Source organism: Xyrauchen texanus, chromosome 27, assembly GCF_025860055.1.
Source record: "Xyrauchen texanus isolate HMW12.3.18 chromosome 27, RBS_HiC_50CHRs, whole genome shotgun sequence".
Taxonomy (NCBI): Eukaryota; Metazoa; Chordata; class Actinopteri; order Cypriniformes; family Catostomidae; genus Xyrauchen; species Xyrauchen texanus.
The window spans coordinates 37,900,278-37,921,226 of record NC_068302.1 but is presented as its reverse complement, the minus strand read 5'-3'; the positions used below and the strand labels follow the sequence as shown (position 1 = coordinate 37,921,226).

The following is a 20,949-nucleotide window of genomic DNA, read 5'->3' as shown; positions in this document are numbered from 1 at the left end:
TGAATTAATGCGTTAAATCGGCAGCCCTAGTAGTTGTTTTAATGAATATAGAGAATGATTTGAGACCTACGACGGAGGGTTTTTAGTGACTAATGACTAAAATCTTGGTCGGCTCCTCACAAAAGGCTATACTATGTCTTCTAAAGACTTGGAATATAGCGCAATAAGTTCAATAAGAAAAAAGCAACGCGAGCATTCTTTAAAACATCTAATTTTTGTGTTCCACAGACAAAAGAGTCATATTTGTAGGTATTTGATTTTTATTAACTATTTATACTAAGAAACACTCAAGCAATGCTATTTGATAGTGTACAATATGTATTTGCACAATACTACTTAATCAGTTGAGGCAATGAAGGAAAAACTAACATAAAACTAACAAAGGTTGCATTTCAAACACTGCAGGACATGGAGTAGTTGGCCGTTGTTGTCCACCCAATTCAACGGCACTAACAGCAGAGTTCTCCGGTGTAACTGAAGTCAGCTGCTAGAGTGCAAACTTCACAGAGACGAAGGCAGAACTGAGAGGAGAGTGTGTAACTGCTACATTAGCCGTTATCTCACCACTATTTCCTTCCCCCTCTAGCCTGAAAATTGCCATGTTTATTTCCTGTGCAGAGTGATGGCCACTACCCAGTAGACACTAGACAGTGTTATGGATTATCAGCCGAGAACATGAACAAATATGCAGCGTGTGAATTGAGATGAGACTGATGTTTGTCTCACTAAAACGTTGGCACATCACAGAGCATCTCATGTCTTTGAGAAGCACATGGGAGGTTGCTCTGTGGCCTGTCAATGCGTCACCTTCAGATCACATTAACAAAGAAACAGGAGGGAATTCTGTTATGTCCATCTTACCAGTAGCTGACTGAGCTCCAAGAAATCAAACATTTGGTCCTCGTGAAGTTTAACAAGTTGCTTGGCCATCTCGATGGCCTTCTCCCACATCTGTGAACAAACAAACAGCCTCAAGCTCTGGGTAATAAATTAAAAGGTAGGTTAATGTAACACATATGCTATTTTTGTTGTGTCTCCTTTCCTGATACAAAATATATGTGCAAATACCAATATCTGACTATTTAGAACAACATATTCTGATACCGATAACAATAGTTTGGTGGTTCTGCTTTTTTATGCTACCTTGTTTCAAATCGCTACCAATTAATTATTAATTAAATTGGTAAGATATATACATTTTTGGAATGCTCTTAACTTACACAGATGTTCCCGGTGATACATTGGTGCAACTCTATTGAAAAATGCAATTTCTAATGTAAAGTACAATATTTGACCCACTAGTGGCACCACATGGAATTAAAACAAAAATAGCTAAAATCTCTATGATATTCTTGTTCCTATATATGGCCTGTGTCTCTCCTTCAATGCAAGTCTATGGGAAGTCTTTGCACATTAAGTGGAGATAAAATAAATAATTTTAACACCAGAAAAATTGCACACCACAGTTTGAATGGCATATTAAGCCTTTAAACTCAAGCTGATTAATTGATATGCTAAATACATACTTTGCCCTTGTCCAAATAGCACATGATGTCATGAAAAAGTCTTTCCTTCAGCTCCTGTTGGGTCCAACCCTGAGCTCCGTCCCGTGGGATCAGGTGGGGTGCACATGGCTTGTCTGACCACTAGAGAGAGAAGAGATAGCTAGATTGCAAAATTATGTCATTCTAATTACACTAATGCATTAGCATGGCACTGCTAATCACAAACTATGGTGCAACTTTTAGCTGCACACTGAAAAAGAGAAGAAATAACAACAATAAAAAAAAAATAAGGAATTACCAATAAAATAAAATTCAAAAACTGCTTAATTGATTTTTTTTTTCACAATAAATTCAGCTTTTAATAAAACTTTATAATTTAATTAACAATTTTACTTTTCTTGTTTACTGTCTCCGGACGGTTACACTACTTACACATTTTGACTTTAACCCCAAGAAAAAATTGTGTGAACTGCATTGTAAATGTATTTATAATAAATAACTTAAAGATCCAGACAAAATAATGAGCATCACACGATTGACTCACAAAAAAAGATATTTTGTGTATTTTGAGTAAATAAGTGTGTAAAATGGTTGTTTATTTAATTTTAGCATATTTGAGTGTTTCATTTGTTATGATTAAATTCTATTATATATACTGGCATAATATCAGCCAGCCACCACCCTTTTCCATGAATATTGGTATCAGCCATTAAAAAAAAGAAAAAAACTCAGTCCACCACTATAGATAAGGAAATAAGAAATGTTAAAGACCAAAGCAGCAGTAACACTGATGTATTTGTATTACATACAAATGTAATCTTTCTGCATGAATCTCTGGCAAAAGTGGCTCTAGTTTTATGGAATGTGCAGCTCAGGCTAATAATTTAAGACCAGACCTCCAACAGTTCTGCATGCAACAGCAGGGTGTAGGCAGCTTCAGTGTAGTTCTCACAGTCCAGATGTAGGTCACGCAGTTTGTACAAATACCTAATGACAGGCCACAAAACATATGGACAACAATTGATATGTGGGATTGTGTGCTACTAGTCACCAACCTTCAATTATCTGGCACACTTACCGGATATAAATATCCTCCCTTTTCTTTTCTTTGTAAAAGTTCTGTGGATATGGAAGAGAAGACACAGAGATTTGATATTATTAAAGTATTTAAAAACAAAATTTGCTTGTTTTATTAGGTATATGACCAGTATATGACGTGTTTCTGAAGTATAAGACCAGTATTTAGTATATTGGGTTTTGGATGTATAAGAACAGTATATGTTGTGTTTTTACATTTACATTTACATTTATGCATTTGGCAGACGCTTTTATCCAAAGCGACTTACAGTGCACTTATTACAGGGACAATCCCTCCGGAGCAACCTGGAGTTAAGTGCCTTGCTCAAGGACACAATGGTGGTGGCTGTGGGGTTCGAACCATTGTCCTTCTGATTACCACATTACCAGTTATGTGCTTAGACCACTACACCACCACCACTCCATAAGTTTTTAAGTTTATGACCAGAAGACAATGAGTATTGGATATATAAGACCAGTGTATGTTGTGTTTTTGGTTCTTAACTACTTAACTAGTATGACTTCATTGGTCAATCAGCTTCAAAGGAAATACTGTACCATGCTAAGTTTTGTTGGTCAACCTCATGGCTATGCTGGTCCATCAGCAACACCAGCACCAAACCAGCATAAACCAGCTTGGACTTTATTCTGTTCTTTTCAGCAGGATGAGAAAATTGTATGAAGTATTTTTTTAACAGTGAGTTTGAGTTCTAATTCTCACCAGGACATTGACAGTGCAGCTCATGCGGAGTTCAGGGCTTTCATCGTGGTTGATGGTGCGGTAGGCCAGCAAGTTCTCCAGTAGACTGCTCAAGAGCAGAGCCAACGCCTCACCGGGCTGAGACAGGTACATGTGCCTCCGACAGTGCTCCAACAGACTGAACACAACACAACACAACACACACAACACACACACATAGAGATAAAAATAAACATGCACAAAAAAATCAAAGAATCAAATGCACTGGGAATGAATACACTGTTTCATACGAGACAGAGGCAGCACAAGATCTTACGTTTTCTCCAGAAGAATTTTGTATTGTTCATCGCCGGAGCCTCCTTCGACCTCCTGGTCAAGTTTTGTGATTAGCTCATTCTCAAACTGCAAAGTACATAAATACTTAATCAATCTTCCTCCAGAAGTATTGCATTTAATTTACTATTTAGATCTAGGTTTATCCAAAAACTAACAGTGCACACTTTACAGGGATAATTCATCCAGGATAATTCAGCCTGATTTATCAACTGCCTTGATTAAGGGAACAATGGTGATAGAAATGGATCAATGTTAGCTAGGTTCAACATACAACCTTATCAGCCCAGATTTTTGGTTTGTTTACAACTGAAACACCAGGCGACAATTATCAACGCTTGATGATTATAAATACATAGCGCACACACACTAGGGCTATGCCAGTACAATCATATATCAGTTTATATCCCAATGTTTCTTCTCACAACACTGCATAATTTATATTCTTTACAATACTTCAGATGCATTTAGATTTGTATCGATTTTATATTCATTTGTGTGAACATGCATATCATTTCCAACAGTACATTAAAAAATAGAGTTTATGAAAAAGCAGGTCATTAAGTGCAAAATATAAAACAAGCATTTTTAATGTGGTCAGAGCAGCTTTTATTAAGTGCAATTTTCCACAACTTCCAGTCCTAGTTCACATATATATTTTAACTGAACAAAAATATTTTTGCTACTTTTTAAAACTAAGTAAACATTTTTTAATTTCCCTTGACTCTATCAATTTCGGTACTGCATTTAATTTTTATCAAAACAGAGTACATTATAAGGCAGCATGATTTGGCTTCCTACAGTCTTTACGTCAGGAGGACACCTATGATGCCTACATGTGTTCCCTAGGTAGACAGCAATGTAGGTTTTTGAACATAGTTTGTATTTCCCATCCCCCTAAAGCCCAGTTATTATACTAACTGTTATGCTTTAAGTTAATGAATCTACAATCATAAAAATCATAAAAATAGGCACAAATAAATCCCTCACCATCTGAAAGGTGTGGTTGGCACTACAATGGTATTCACACTGCATCATGTCGAAGAAAATGGGGATGGTGGCTTTCCTCAGTTCGGGCTCAGGGACTAACGTTGCCTCCAGGATCGGTCCCACCATTGCAGGGATAAACTTCATCTTATGTAGACCTGGAAGTCATAAAAACAACATCCAATGATGTTCAAAAACTCTTCTTTGATGATTAAAACATCAGTGTAAAAGGTTGTTTAAACATTTCCTCAAGCACTTCACCTCAGCCATTAAAGAAAAACAGGACTGTAGTTATGTAATTCTGTATAAAACCAATTTTATCAACACTTAGTATATTCTGTAAAATAACTTTCTACGCTCATCCACGTTCATAATTGTCTCTAAAAGGTAAAGGAAAACGCTTTTACCAAGATTGTACCACATATCTCCAAGCTTAAAGCCGATGCTTTTCCGCATGTCCCCGTACCTGTACAGAGAAATGCATATACAAAATACAATTCAATTAAGACACTTCAACCTCATATATTGTGACTTAAGAACCGCAGGTTTCTTACTCACTTGTTGAGAATTTTGTTTCGTTTCTCGAGAGAGAACGACTCCAGCTGCAATGACTTGTGGGTAAGGAAAGCAACTATCAAGTGAAAGTAGTTGTTCCAAAGCTAATGGAAAAAACAGCAAAAACCATCACAACAAAATTATTTCTTACATTTTACATTTACACATTTGGCAGACGCTTTTATCCAAAGCGACTTACAGTGCACTTATTACAGGGACAATCGGAGTTAAGTGCCTTGCTCAAGGACACAATGGTGGTGGCTGTGGGGATCGAACCAACACCCTTCTGATTAACAGCTCAGTGCCTCAGCCCACTACGCCGCCACCACCACTTCTTGAGTGGTAAATGAACATGTAAAATGTTGCAGGACATTTTATGTGCTTAAGTTTGATACTTAGGGTTAGTGATTTAGAAAAATAACTATTTAACGATTAACTATTTTCAAGAGCCATTGTTCATTCTACTATTCTACTAACACAGTGCAAGTAGACAACTTGGATTTTCTGCCTAAAATAATGGACCCTGCTTTAAAACCTTTGTTGTGTTTTGGCCACAGACCACAGCTGAGAAAGCCACACCCATGCATTGATTATTTAGGCAATAAGTTTGTATCAACATACAACAATGTGTTTGCTTTTAAAATCGCCTGATGTCTAACGGGTGAAATATTCTCTCTGCATGCATGAGCACTGGATGAATGGTAACCAAGCAACAGAAAATGAAGGCGATTGGGAAATATCTATAACACTGTTGCAAACTACCCAACAGTTAGATTGCTAGAAGTTTCCAGTGAGTACAAAATCCATATGCTTCCACAAAAAGCATCACAGATGAGCATCATAAAAGCATCATACATAAGAGCAAACAACATCAATAGGAAATCTGTTCATATGCTAAAAGTGCCCTTACATGTATCCAACTGTAACATACTGTTAAATATTTATGGCAAAAACACATTTCATGACTTTCTTGCATAGACATTATTAACGTTGTGATCAATCCAACCACTGCTGCACAACCACACAGAAAAAACATAAAGGGGGTCATATCATAAATTGTATTAAGCTTGTGAAAGCTACGCATTCATTTCTGTAATTAATAGTTGACGGTTTAACATGTAAAAAAAAATTTTCAATTACACAATTAATGCAGTTTTATGAAACTTCACTTATGTTTTTCCCTACTAAAATAGGCATATACTGTATTAATTTCCAGGTGGTACACATTTGACTTGACAAAAGCAAGAGAAACTGATTGTGTGGAGGAGAGCACGCGTATTCGTTAAGCGCAACGCATGTAACAGGCATAATAAACACAGGAGCAGATTTACTGTATGGAAAATGGAGACTTCACCCGCAAGTGGTGAGCCAGGTTTGGGAGAGAAATAGGCAAGCTGCAGTATCTCTTCGCACCGCCTGAAACCCTCACTGTCATCTGTACCAGTGTCAAAAGCGAATCTGCGCGAGAGTCCCAGCATGTGCGCAATAGAGACAGAACGGCAGCAAGAGAAAATAATAGTTTAGAGATTTTAAACTTCTGCAAATTAAACTTTAGAATTCAATCTGTATGTATAGTGTCTAATAATGCATTGGTAATATACACTTAAAGGTGCACTCAGTCATTTTTCCTCATTAAAAACTCCTAAAGACATGAATTGTAATTTTGCGATATATGTTGGAAATCATGACTACTCACATTAAAATGAAGACTCCAGTCACTCACTGATAAGTAACCTTATAAAAGATGTTTTATTCTACACGGAGAGGGTCCACACATGGGGGCTGCCATGTTAGAATCGCATGACCAGTTGAATACTACTCGCTTAATCTCAGTTACCATCCTGTTATTTGACACTTTCATTCATTGGTTAAAATAATCATGGCGACTGTGAATACTACATTTCTACAATAACATCTGAAACTGAAAACTATTAATTTTAAATGATGCTGCATCCAAGCCACTAGGTGTCAGTTTAAGTCAGAAAAAGTTAATGAGTGCACCTTTAAGTTTATCTTGTCAATAAAGCTTTATATAAATTTAATCTGCTCATTTGATCCTATTATTAAAAAGTCCACTGGAAAACGGCAAAACATTTGGCCCAACTTTTAATTACAGCTTTTGCATTGATTTTATGACACTTGTATTAAAGATTTATACCTGTAAAAATGTGTAACCGAAAAAAAAAAAGGCTGAACTTTTTAGCGTACATATTTAAAATAATTCAAATAAATCATGACTAACCAATTTCATGCAAGTTCTTGGAGACGAAGTATAAAGCAAATTTCTTTTTTTATAATATTTTAATGTATGTTTTAATGTGCCATGTACCAAATTTAATTGAGATTAATCAAAGTAAAATGTGTGGTTAATTGGTAAAAAAATAAAAGATTGATTCACAGCACTAATTTTTATGTTTTAGCCTTTTTTTCTTCTTTTTGTTTTGCACCAAAAAACACCCCACAAATTTAGGTTTTCGTAATATAGTTTTTCAGCAATTTTCTGCCCTCTCTCTGAACCCTAGCATGAAACAGACCATTTTTTGTCACTTTATCATTAAGTCACAGAAACAACACTTTGTTGCAGTCAGGAGCATTTCAGTCATCTCTATTTTTGCAATTTCCTTTGGTGACACTAGTGCCGCAAAACTTACACACTTCACCATTAATATATTTGTAGGCTTTTCATAGAGAATGCAAACACTCCAGTTTCAATTTTACATTTGCGTAATGACAAATATGTTCATGTAAATGTAGTTCATGCACACAGTGTGTAAACAATGTGTAAAAGTAATTAATTAGAAATATTTTACTATTGCTTAATATAATATAATAATATATACATTTATGTAATATAATATTTTATTACATGTGTCTCAGGAATATTACATTATAATTGATCAATGGCACAATATGGCAGTCTGAAAATATCAACCGCACATACAGGGATTAAGACATATCAGATTGGACATCTGGGTACTGCAAGTCATCTTTCCTACTTCTCATATCACTTAGCTCTACAAGTAAGCTAATAAAATGATATAAACACAAATTAATTTTTCATCTTCATTTATTTATTTGGCAAGCAGTCTTGTAATAAGCTGGATAATGAGCAGTCAGGCAGTCATTAAGGCTTAAAGGAAATCATATTCCTATTTTACTGTGTTTCCAGGTTAAAAATGGATAAATCATTTCTCAAGATGTAAGTTTATTAAGCACACTATAAGAAGTATGACAAATTGTATGAAAATTAATCATCATAGAGCCTTAAAACAGACACTTAAATCATTAAATCGCAATTGTTTGTAAGCAACATTTATATTCATGACAAACGTAGCAACAGATATTAATCTTGCCCCTAGGAGCCCTCCATTATTGTAACGCACCAGAATAAACTAGTCCATTCATTGGTAGATTATACCATGACCTGAACTGTATGAGTCATAGTTGTGAGATGCCTAATATCTGCAATGCTGGAAGGTGCCCATGAGCAACATTGAAAACTGTATTTTAAGGTGTTAGCAGGGTTTCTGGCAATATCATCTTGGCCTTGCTTTAAGTAAGATTGTGTACTTGAAACCTCCTTTACAAGGCCTCATCAAACTGACCTGAAAGTGGAAGTGAGCGGCGTCCATAAAGTACTTATTGAGAACATCAGAGTACTGGTCTATCGCCCGCAGAATGACCTTCATTTGGAGAAGATTCATGATCATCCAGTCAGAAGGAAACACATTCCCCATCAGGTTCTTGAACATGATGAAAGTCTCCATTAGAAAGTCCTAGTGAAGGGACAAGAAAAAAACTGAACCTACTTTTAAAAAGTAAAATTCACCAAAAAACGAATACTGTCCTCCTTTACAATACTCACCCTAATGTTCTTCCAAACCATATGACTTGTTCTGACTGAGCTCTTTTTCCATTTAATAAAAGTGAAAGTGGACAGGGTCTGTTAAGCTCCAAAATGAACAAAAAGCTGACTGAAATCTGTCATTATTCCCAGATAATCTTTTTACCTTTGCCAAAGCTCTGAAATATACTACAAAAGAGATATGGACTACACAAATGGTGTGTCCATGCCAATTGACGCCAATGATGCCTAACGCCACTGATTCTCTTTGCGTGTCTAATATTATTTTATTATATTTTTGATATTACAATACTATTAAGCAGAGAGGATTTTCAATGAATACATGAATAAACTTACAATATATCACACAAGTGGTATGGACCACACTTATTCTTTCACATCCTTTTTGAGGCTTGAAAGCTCAAGTCCGCATTTACAACCTCAATTCCAAAAAAGTTGGGACAGGCAATTTAAGACTAGTAACAACTTGACGAGTTAAAATAAAAAGGAAATGTGAAACAGGAGATGTTAAACAGGTGAGGCCTAGTCCTTCAAGAACAGCCTCCAAAAACACCCTAGTCCTTCAAGATCAAGGATCATTCAATGCTTGTCAGTTTGCCAACAGATGCTTCAGCAAATTAACTGAAATTATGCACGTCACCCTCTACAGTGCACAATATAGTTAAAAGATTCAAGGAACCTGGTCAAATCTCAGTGCATAAAGGGCAAGACGAAAACTACTTCTGAATGCCCATGATCTCTGATCCCTCAGACATCACTGTCTTAAAAACATAATACATCTGTAATGGATATCATGAACATGGGCTTGGGATTACTTTAGTAAACTTTTGTTAGTCAACACCATTCACCGCTGCATCCATAGATGCAAGTTAAGACCTTACTATGCAAAGCACAAGCCATACATCAACACTGTCCAGAAGCGCTGCTGACTTCTCTGGGCTCGGTCTCATCTTAGATGGAAAGTAGAAGAGTCCGAAGAGTCGTGGAAAAAGTGAAAAAGGACCATTCAAGCCGCTATCAGCGTCAGATCCAAAAGCCAGTGTCTGTATGGGCCAGGGGTGTGTCAGTGCCCATGGCATGGGTAACTCGCACATCTGTGAGGGTACCATTAATGCAAACAGATATGTTAAATTTTGGGGGAGCATATATTGCCATCCAGCACCGTCTTTTCCAGGGTCATCCTGGAATTTTCAGCAGGAAAACTTCAAACCACATACTGGTCGAATAAGCAGAGTGTGGGTGCTAGACTGGCCAGCCTGCAGTCCTGACCATCTCCAAATAAGAACGTGTGGTGCATTATGAAGTGCAAAATACGTCAACGAAGACCCCGTACATTTGTGCAGCTGAAGACGTTCCTAATGGATGAATGGGGGGGATTCCACTTTTTTAATTTAACAAACTTGTGTCTTCAGTGCATAAATGCTTAATAAGTGTTATTAGAAGAAATTGTGATGTTTCACAGTGGTAAACACTCGACTGTCCCAACTTTTTTGAAGCGTGTTGCATCATATAATGTTTAGTTGTATATAATATAGCAAAGGGTGAATATAATTTACAAATCACTCCTTTTTTAGCATTTCTCATACTGTCCCAACATTTTCGGAATTGGGGTTGTAATATCATACATATTTGGAACTGATATGAGGGTGAGTAAATGATGAAAATTAATATTTTTGGGTGAACTATCCCTTTAAATCTATGTACATGTGTGCCGAGTAATTCTATGATTAGATACAGAACCAGCAAATAACATTTGTGCTACACACTGATAACAGATGCTAATTTGAACCAGTGAATACGCTTATCTCGTTCCACTATTAAACACTGACTCACTTCAACAGGCGACAAAGAACAGAGCCACACATTTGGCATCAGTTAGTTATTTAAAAGGTGGATTATTTATAACCTAAATCTTAAATCTTTAAGTGTGGAAGGCTCTTTCTGCATCTGTGATGATGAATGGGCCAAACGGAAACGGTAGAAGACTCACGATAATGTCCTGTCTGGTTTTGAAGGTGCTGATGTATTGCGCATAGTGTGCGTCTTCCATTTGTTTCAGAATAGCAGTCATGCACGCTAGGTAGTGGCTCTGTGTTCATAGGAAGAGAAAGAATAATCAATAACTTCACTTGTGTTGCCTATGCTGGAGAAAAAAAAAAACATATTGCCACAGGCCTGGGCAAATAAATAAACAACAAGTTCAGTGGTCCAGAATTTTAGGGTGAATCTCACAAAATCTGTCATAATTGACCCCCAAACCAAAAGAATAATATAATAATTATATTTTGCTGTGCTGAGTGACTCCAGCCAGGTCTCCTAAGCAACCAAATCTCGTTGGGGCGCGTGGTGAGTTGAGCGTGGATGCCGCGGTGCATGGCATGAAGCCTCCACACGTGCCATGTCTCCGTGGCAACATGCTCAACAAGCCACGTGATAAGAAAAATCTAATTCTCATTACTGTAATTTAAAATAATTATTTAAATTGTACTGTATTTATAAATCAATGTAATACATGTTATACTGCCTTTAATTTATGCTGATTTAAATAAATACTAAATTGTTTACAGTAATGAGAATCTAACGAGAATTATCATTGAGAATAATAGTATACATATTATAAACGTACTCTAAAGAAACATTTCCGCACACATTACAGTAATGAGAATCTAACGAGAATTATCATTGAGAATAATAGTATACATATTATAAACGTACTCTAAAGAAACATTTCCGCACACATTACAGTAATGAGAATTTGCGATGAAAATGTGCAAAATTGACATTGACAAAAAATCTTAATGGTCATTTTTGATATGATAAACAATTTTTTTTATGTTTTGTGAGATTCAGCCTTTAGTGCTATGCTGTAGAAATAAAACCAACACTGACAAGAAGGTAAGCTGATTTAGCTCTCCCAAGTCATTTCAGAACTTTTAATTTATGGCATGCTGGTATCTTACTATGAAAGACGAGTCTAAACTCAGGCTGATGACAGTGCGGTTGACCCTCCGCAAGAGACGGTCCACAATTAACTTCACATGACCGGACGTGGGACCCTGAAATTATAATAAAAAAAAAAAAATTGGAACAGAGAGAAAAGGATAAAGGGATACATAAAATAATGGATGAATAATTGCTTATTGAACCCAGTACTCCAAATAAACTATTCAGGCATAAACAGTGTTGTGGCTTAAAATTACCTTATTTTGCAAATTTGCAACGTATGGTAACTGCTGCAGCATTGAGCTACTTTCAAGTTTCAAACATATGACCTGAAATGACTGCTTGCCTGAATACTTAATCTGCTTTCAACTGAAATGTCAACAGGTACTGTAGCTCTTGAAAGTCCTCTCATATCAACAAGCTAGTGAAATACATCATGGCTGACAGATGGGGTTGTCTATACAGTGGCAAAAAAAAAGTATGTGAACCCTTCGGAATTGGCTGGTTTTCTGCATTAATTGGTCATAAAATGTGATATCGGTATATACAAACACAATGTGCTTAAGCTAAAAACACACAAACATTTATAATCTTACATGTCGTTACTGAACACATCCCATTAACTCTTTCCCCGCCAGCGTTGCCAGCCACCACCAGGGTTTTTGACGATTTTCGCTAAACTTTAATGGCCCGCAGAATATTTCTTCCATGAATATATGAAGATGCTATATATCAAAATAAAGATCTGAGCCTCTGCTTTTAGGCAAAAAAAAACGATTTTATTTTATCTTCATTTGTTCTTTTTTTATTGCCACTTGAACAGAGGTAGGTTTTGTCAAAAAAAACATTTCGGACAAAAAGCTGAGAAAAAGGCATTTTTATCAAACAAGTGCTTTAGTATTAGTATGGTGTTCCACTTCTTCACGTTTGAGACGATCGCAGTCTGTTTCTTTGATCAAAGAGTTGCGTACTCTTTCAAAACATGTGCGCGGGTCTTCCTTACCGTATACCACCTAAAACACGGATACCCGGAAAATTCTGTGTTTGGCGGGGAAGTGTTTTTTCATAAAACCCGGAAAATTCCGTGTTTGGTGGGGAAAGAGTTAAACTTTCACAGTGCTGTGGAAAAAGTAAATTAACCCTTGTATTTAATAAATGGTTGATCCTCCTTCGACAGCTATAACATCTACCATGCATTTTCGGTAGCTGTGGATTAGAGCCGCACAACATTCAGAAGGAATTCTGGACCATTCTTCCTTACAGAAATGGTTCTTAGGATGTCTGGTGTGAATGGCTCTCGAGGTCATTCCACAGCATCTCTGTTGAGTTAAAGTATGGACTCAGACTAGGCCACTCCAAAAGGTGTATTTCCTTTTTTTGAAGACTTTCTGTGTTGGATCTACTTCGATGTTATGTTCATTGTCGTGCTGCATCACCCAACTTCTATTGAGCTTCAGTTGGCGCACAGCCACTCTGACATTATCCTGTAGGATATCTTGGAAATCTTTGGAATTAATTATTTCCTTGATGATGGCAAGCAGTCCAGGCCCCAAAGTAGCAAAGCAGACCCAAATTATCATGCTCCCTCCATCATACTTCGCCTTTGGAATTATGTTTTCGTGTTGGTATGTGGTGCCCTTTTTATGCCATACGAAGTGCTGCGTGTTCTTCGAAAACATTCCAACCGAAGTTTCATCAGCCCACTAAACAACTTCTTTCGTGGTGTCCTGCCATGGACACCATGCCGATTTAATGTTTATCATATAAAACAGAGTTCCAATGATTCCTTCATGTCTTTAGCTTTCACTCTAGGGTTCTTTTTTACCTCACTGAGCATTCTGTGGTGTGCCCTTTTAGTCATCTTGGCTGGACAGCCACTTCTAGGGAAAGTAGCGACAGTCCTAAATTGCCTCCATTTATAGACAATTTGTCTAACTGTGGACAGATGAATACCTAATCTCTTTGAGATAACGCTGTAATTCTTTCCAGCTTTATGCAAAGCAACCATTCTTGATCGTAGATCTTCTGAGATCTCTTTTTTGCGAGGCATATCCATGTCAGCAGATGCTTCTGGTGAACAGCAAACTTAAAATATTTGAGTGATTTTTATAAGTCAAAGTAGCTCTACCCCACACCTCCAATCTCGTTTCATTAATTGGATGCAAGGTTTGCAAACTCCTGACTCCATTTATCCTTTGTTGACATAATTATTCTAGGGGTTCACATACTTTATCTAACCTACATTCTCACTTAAAACAGATTGTGTTTGTTCATTATTGTAATTTCTATGAAGATTAAAAACAGATTTTAAGACAAATTTATACATAAATGCAGGTAAATTCAAAGGGTTCACAATAGATTGAAGCTTGCCATTTTAAGAAAGCTCTTGCCATTTTGTGTGCAATATGCATCAAAGTCTACTGCGTGTACCAGTCCGTTACAATGAGTGCTTCAAAGGAAGAACCAGTATTTTGCCAAAGTTTGCATGGTTTGTAGTATTGAATTGTTCAAGAAATTGTGTAAAAGCCAACCAATCAAATTTGGAGCTTCCAAATTTTTGTGCAATTAAGCCTGCCCACTTTTTCAGCTGTCTTGGTTACGGAAGTATATTTCCCATTCATTTCTTCCATAGCGATTTCGTTAATGTAAGCCATTAACCAAACCAACCAGCTCTAAGGTGAATCACATCATTACAAATTTTGATTTGAAAATTTTCTTTTACAAATTGTACAAAAAAAAAGGATTCTTTTTTCTTTTCTTTTTTATTAGGCTAAGACTAGGTCCCTCGTAACTTCAGCTCTTGTTAGAAATGTTTTACCACATTTTAAGGTCCCCAGAAGTGCGGTTGTTATTCAGAAATATCTGACTGCAAGGTGTAAATAAAATAGATTAAACAGCTCATGGTAGGGCTGTCTTTAAAGGTTTACGAGTTACTGTTATAAATCAATTCACCTATGGAAACAAATTTTATGGGATTTTTACTTCTGAAACCCAACTATTGCGCTCTAAATGAACCAGACAGTTTGTAAATGGTACATGCGCTGAGGCTGAGACTAGGTTTAGGTTCAGGTATTGTTAGGGATGTTTTACCACATTTTTGCGGTCAAGCATGTCCAGTACAGTGCTCAGCAGCTGTACACAGGCCTCAAGATCAGGTTTATTGGAGTGATCGTCCAGCTGCCCACTCAGCTGGTCTGTGATCAGGGGCAACAAAACATCTCGACAGTCTAGAAGCACAAGAGAGACTATAAGCAGTTAGGAATGGCACAGCTGTCTTGAGCTCCATGCTACTCGCTGTGAGTGGAATCAATGAGGAAAATTATATGTTGGCCTGAACGAGCGTGACAATTGAAGTCTCACCTGGCTGTTTGAAAAGGTTGCTTTCGACAACTTTCACCAGACAGCCAAGCTTCTGTCTGACCATCTGAAAATCTGGGATACTCTCGATAAACTTTGCCAGCTGAACACTTTTAGAAAGAGAGAGAAAGTAAAGAGAGAAAAGAAAGTCTGGGGGGAAATACATATAATCTCCTCTCACAATCATCCGTTTCTGAAGAATTTCTCAAAGCCTCTCTCTCAAAAAAATATATAAGAACTGACACAGTTTTTAACTTACTGAAGTGCAAACATCTGTGATATACTACCTTCATTTCCTACACTGGTCTAACTTCAAATAGTAGATATTTACGAGGAAATGTGAGAGATGTTGTCCCCTTTACCTAAGCTCTACAGCATCAAACACCTTCTGTAAGTCATCAATGATGGTAGGTAGATATTTCAAGATTGCACCCTGTGAGAAAAAAATGAAAGAGACCAACTAAGACCACAGAATTGTCTACATATAAACAAGATTTCATTTACTTGGCTTCAGATTGTCAATATTAGGTAGATGGCACTTTCCATGAATAAGGTACAAATAGTTGTCCCATTATTTTTAAAGCAATAAATTCACTAATCCCATGTTCATTAGAGAGAGAGCTATCAGATATTTTAGATAAACTAACATACAGTAACTACAAATCTAGAAAATTTGTCAACCGCTACTGTATGCTATTATAATTTTGGCTAAATCTGTAAATCTTACTTGCAACTGTTACCCATTTTGGATGTTTTCTTTGTTGCTTTTTCATTATTTGTTATTTAAATAAATCTTATTACATTTTGACTTTTTTTTTATTGCAATGAAATCACTCAAATCTGGACCTACTACCAAGTATACATACAAATGTGTTTATGAATTTTTACATGTACATTGACAATTATACATTTTTGGATGGACACTTTAAAAAAAAACATAAAACACCCATAATTCTTTTATTGCCTATTTCTCTAGCAACCTGCCTTTATCTTAACGCCTTCATCCAGAGGTCTGTCCATCAGATTGCTGATAGACAGAAAGAGGGTGCGAATGGAGTCAAGAAACTGCTCTCCATCTTCACTTTTTCCATAAAACCTGTCAAATGACAAATACAAAACAATCAACAATGTACAAATCTTTCAAATATGTCTCATATAACTTCATGTGAACCCACGTACACATGCGCGCACATTGTATTTTGGCCTTGCTATATGCAACGCATAATTTAATTTAAACCGACTAAATACTGTTCACAGCATTTTAGATTGTCATTTAAGGGTTCAACAACTGACACACTGTCACATGACAACAGCAGGGTGTCTATTTCAGTGAATTGCTTCTAAGGATGCAGAGCCAAAAAAAGTGTGTCTGGTAAGAAACCTATTTAAGTTGTTTCATTGAAACCTGTTTGTGTTTAAAGATTAGCGTCTCTAGTTTGGTTTGTTATGCCACTTTAAAAAAATAATTAATCTTTACTTGTTTATTAGGTGCTACTACTTACAAATCATAAAGGGTAATGGAAAATGCACACAGCAGTCATGCTTGGGTCTCAGGAGGATACACACAGTAGGGACATAATGAAATTAAATAAACATGCAATGCTCATAATCATACACTGCCAGGCCAAAATAAAGTTGCATATTCTAATATGTAGTTGGATGGCCTTTAACTTTAATTACGGCATGCATTCATAAACATACTTATGCAATGTCACAACATTTATTTCCATCCAGAGTTGCACTGATTTTTGGCCGAAATCTTGTATTGATGACGGGAGAGTTGAACCACTCCATAAAGTCTTCTCCAGCACATCCCAAAGACTTTCAATGGGGTAAAGGTCAGGACTCTTCAGGACACTGAACCTGTCAGGACTCTGTGGTGGCCAATTCAGGTGTGAAAATGATTCCTCATGCTCCCTGAACCACTCTTTCACAACTTGAGCCTGATTAATATTAGCATTGTCATCCTGGAATATGCCGTCAGGGAAGATAAAATCCATTGATGGGATAACCTGGTAATTCAGTACATTCAGGTAGTCAGCTGAATTCAATTTATTGCACATAATGTTGTAGAGCCTAGACCTGACCAGTTGAAGCAACCCCAGATCATAACACTGCTTCCAGAGGCTTGTACAGTGGGCACTATGCATGACGGGCTCATCGCTTCACACGCTTCCCTTCTCACCCTGATGCGCCCATCGCATTGGAATAGGATAAATCTGGACTAATCCAACCACATGACCCTTTTCCATTGCTCCAGATTCCAATCTTTATGCTCCCTAGCAAATTGAAGGCATTTTTTCTAGTTAGCCTCACTAACAAGTGGCTTTCTTTCGTTGTTTAGTCACAATCCTATAGGTTCTCTTCACACTGTGCATGTGGAAATGCTTTTTCTTTCACTATTAAACATAGCCGTGAGTTCTATGACTTTTTATGATATGACTTCAAGAGTTTAGTGATCTCCGATCATGATCATTCAAGATTTTTTTCTGACCACATTTCTTCCACAAAGCTGACGGTTCACCACTATCCTTCCAGGTTTTATTAATGTGCTGGACAGTTCTTAACCCAATTCCAGTTATTTCAGCAATCTCCTTAGTTGTTTCCTTTGTTTGATGTAGGCCAATAATTTTCCCCTTCTGAAACACAGTAACATCTTTTCCACGACCACAGGATACATCTTCCGACATGGATGTTTAAGAAACGAGAAGCTACACACTGCATCAATTAGGGTTAAAATAATTGTTGCCAGCTGCCAACCATATTAATCACTGCAATAATGATCCAATCATAGGCTCTTAAGTTTCTTCTTATTGATATCCAAATTGCGACTTTATTTTTGGCCAGGCAGTTTATTACACAGCAGGGTGTTATATGAAAAAGTTTCCCTGATTAAATTAGGGCTTTGATCTCATATGTTTTAGCTTTAATTGCAATAATGCATGTTTAGATATGTCCTTGGAAATTCATTTGCCCAATAACAGGAGTGAAAATCTTCATTGTTATATCAAGGACACGTTCAATGAAGACATTTTTGAGAGCAAATGCTAAGACTAGAACCCACCTCAGATAGAGAACCCGAGACTGTACAATGAAACGAAAAAGGTACTTGAAGGCTTTTAAGGCAGCGTAGAGTAGCTCTGTATAAGCTGGGTCTTCAGCGTGGCCCACAAAATAATTCAACACTTTGGTCAACTTTCTGTGAAAGGAAAAAAGAAGACATAGCACTACAAGGCAATTAACTACAAGATTTTGAAATCAATACAGGTGAAATTTGAGAGTTGAACAGGACAGGTGTGTATGGAGAACAGGTGAGAGATGAAGAGCATGTGAGATGGCAAGGTGATAATTACATGGCAGAGTTAAAATAAAATGCATGAACTGTGACACAAGAGAGGAATTCTTACTGGTATGCCAGAGTTGCGCTGAAGTGTTTGTTTACGTAGGTCTCCAAAACTGGATTAAAGTGCTGAAACTTTACATCGCCGATCAGTGAGATGATGAAGACCTAAACAGATAAAAAAACAGAATTTTATAAATGTTTAGCTGTTTACTTGCCTAGCAACTCATATAATACTTCTAACGTTTAAAGACAGCAGGTAATCAAAACTGATCCATTTACTTCACTAATAAATGTTCTTGGTCTTATTGCGCATGACTCAACAGCATAATGTTTGTTTTCATAATCTTTAATTGAATACCGTTTCATATTGTCTTTAAAGAGGACATTTCTTTAATCCATTATGAAATAATTTAGTACTGGTTGAGAACTGGGAGATGCTGACAAATATTCTCTCAAATTTAATTACATAATCAATACTTGCCAGGGCATTAAAAACTAGAGTGTCATAGGTTTCCTCATCTGAGGTTTCCATCATGATATTAAACAGAGCGTCCAGTGTGTCCTGCAGGAACTAGAGATACATAAAACAAAAACATCAGCTTGTAGGGCAGCATTTTCAGGGGGCCGGCTTTGTGTATTCTCATACTTTAAATAATCTTACTTTAATAATCTCCCCTCCGTCCACATCCATGAGTTTCTGAAGAATTTCTCCAAGTCTCCCAGTATTCGATCTCCAGTTAAGAAGGCCCAGAAGGTCAACTGGGTCAGAGGAAATGTAAAAAGTTCAAATACTACAAGAAATTCACTGTCTCGTATTGTTAGGTATTTCTCTATAAGAAAAAGTTAACCAAAAATTCTACTCACCCTTTTGATAAATTTTTTTGGGAAGTTTTCCCAAGCCATATGATAGTTTTGTGTCAGAAACAGACCAATATTTAAGTTGCTATTCACTGAAATCTTGCTTTCTGCACAATTGGAGTACCAATGTAATTTTTGTTATGATGCTTCAATTTCGGTCTGTTTTGCACACAAAACTTGTGTGGCTTTAGAAGACTACGAATCTATACGTCATATGGACTTTTTAGAGCTTGACAGCCTACTTTAGTTGAATGAATAAGAGGAGGTTGAACATTCTGCTAAACTTCTCATTCCTCTTCCACATCAGAACAAGTAATATGGGTTTCCAACAACATTCTGAAAATATTTTAGTCCATGTCAGTGATATTAAACTACTGAAGGAATATAACCCCGGCCGGTCTCACCATTTTGTGTAAGCTTTGTTGAGCAGGTAAGTGTGACAATCTGAAAGCTGTCCTTGGTGATAGGAATTACACCTGCATGATGAAAGGGTTTTCCTGTCTGTCTCTCTTTCTCTTCTACCTCAGCATATGAGCCAGGCAGACTCAAATATGCCTTGGGATCTTCAGCTTTCTTCATGTCCACCTGAAGGACATGAGGAATAGAAGAATATATTTTTGGTGGAGGAGGAGTAAGACCATATCGCATGGAACACAAGAGCTTTTATCTCAAGGCCATGTTGAGCCTCAATTACTGAAAAGGCCTTTCAAAAACAAAATGACTGAAAGACCAAGGTGTCTTTGTTTATCTTGTACCCTGAAGGTACAAAAAGTCTTTTCACTTCCTTAAACAAAGGGGGGAAAAAACTTTACAAAACAGTTTAAATTCAAATAACTTAGACATTAAATGAAAACTCTGCATTGGTAACTCAAGAACTTTTTCTCTCTTGAAAATATTCACTTATTGTTGCCTTAAAGTTTAAAATGTACTGTAAATATATTCATTTAGCAGACACTTTTATCCAAAATGATTTACAAATAAGGAATACAGCAAATGTGATTCATGCCAAGGAGGAAATATAATGAGAAGTTCTGCAATGCAAAGTTTCAAATTGCTCATAGTAGTGCAAGTTGGAAGGAAGTTCAGTGGTAAAAAAATGGATTGAGATTTTAGTTTAGCACTAGAAGGATCGGGTCAAGTGCTCAAGAAAGAGATGGGTCTTTAGATGTTTCTTGAAAATAGAGCTGCTCGGGTGGAGTTTGGAAGGGGGAAGCGAAAGTCTGATAAAATGATTTTGTGCCTCGGTGAAATGGCATCATGAGGTGGGGCTCACCCACCAATCGCAAACTTCAGGAGGGAACACAGACTGTGCAAAAAGGGAACATTGTGAGTGTAAAAAGGGGGCGCAGAACCAGTGACTGCTCTAAATGCGAGCATCAGAGCCTTGAATTTGAGGACACCAACCACTGGTAGCCAGTGCAGTTGG

General features: G+C 36.9%; 1 protein-coding gene across 1 annotated transcript in view; it reads right to left on the bottom strand.

The window, feature by feature from the left end:
* Positions 1-20,949, bottom strand: part of LOC127620794 (dedicator of cytokinesis protein 5-like) — a 95,375-nt gene that overhangs the window by 28,098 nt on the left and 46,328 nt on the right. The window contains exons 19-39 of the mRNA XM_052094043.1: positions 19,928-20,108; positions 19,327-19,424; positions 19,147-19,236; positions 18,730-18,830; positions 18,387-18,521; positions 16,307-16,418; positions 15,685-15,755; positions 15,326-15,432; positions 15,056-15,192; positions 11,983-12,078; positions 11,013-11,111; positions 8,763-8,933; positions 5,161-5,261; positions 5,010-5,068; positions 4,606-4,760; positions 3,599-3,684; positions 3,304-3,460; positions 2,584-2,624; positions 2,402-2,492; positions 1,527-1,646; positions 862-951 (exon numbers count right to left, since the gene is read on the bottom strand). Coding sequence (XP_051950003.1) covers positions 862-951; positions 1,527-1,646; positions 2,402-2,492; positions 2,584-2,624; positions 3,304-3,460; positions 3,599-3,684; positions 4,606-4,760; positions 5,010-5,068; positions 5,161-5,261; positions 8,763-8,933; positions 11,013-11,111; positions 11,983-12,078; positions 15,056-15,192; positions 15,326-15,432; positions 15,685-15,755; positions 16,307-16,418; positions 18,387-18,521; positions 18,730-18,830; positions 19,147-19,236; positions 19,327-19,424; positions 19,928-20,108 — 2,298 coding nt within the window. The remainder of the gene's footprint in view (positions 1-861; positions 952-1,526; positions 1,647-2,401; positions 2,493-2,583; positions 2,625-3,303; positions 3,461-3,598; positions 3,685-4,605; positions 4,761-5,009; positions 5,069-5,160; positions 5,262-8,762; positions 8,934-11,012; positions 11,112-11,982; positions 12,079-15,055; positions 15,193-15,325; positions 15,433-15,684; positions 15,756-16,306; positions 16,419-18,386; positions 18,522-18,729; positions 18,831-19,146; positions 19,237-19,326; positions 19,425-19,927; positions 20,109-20,949) is intronic.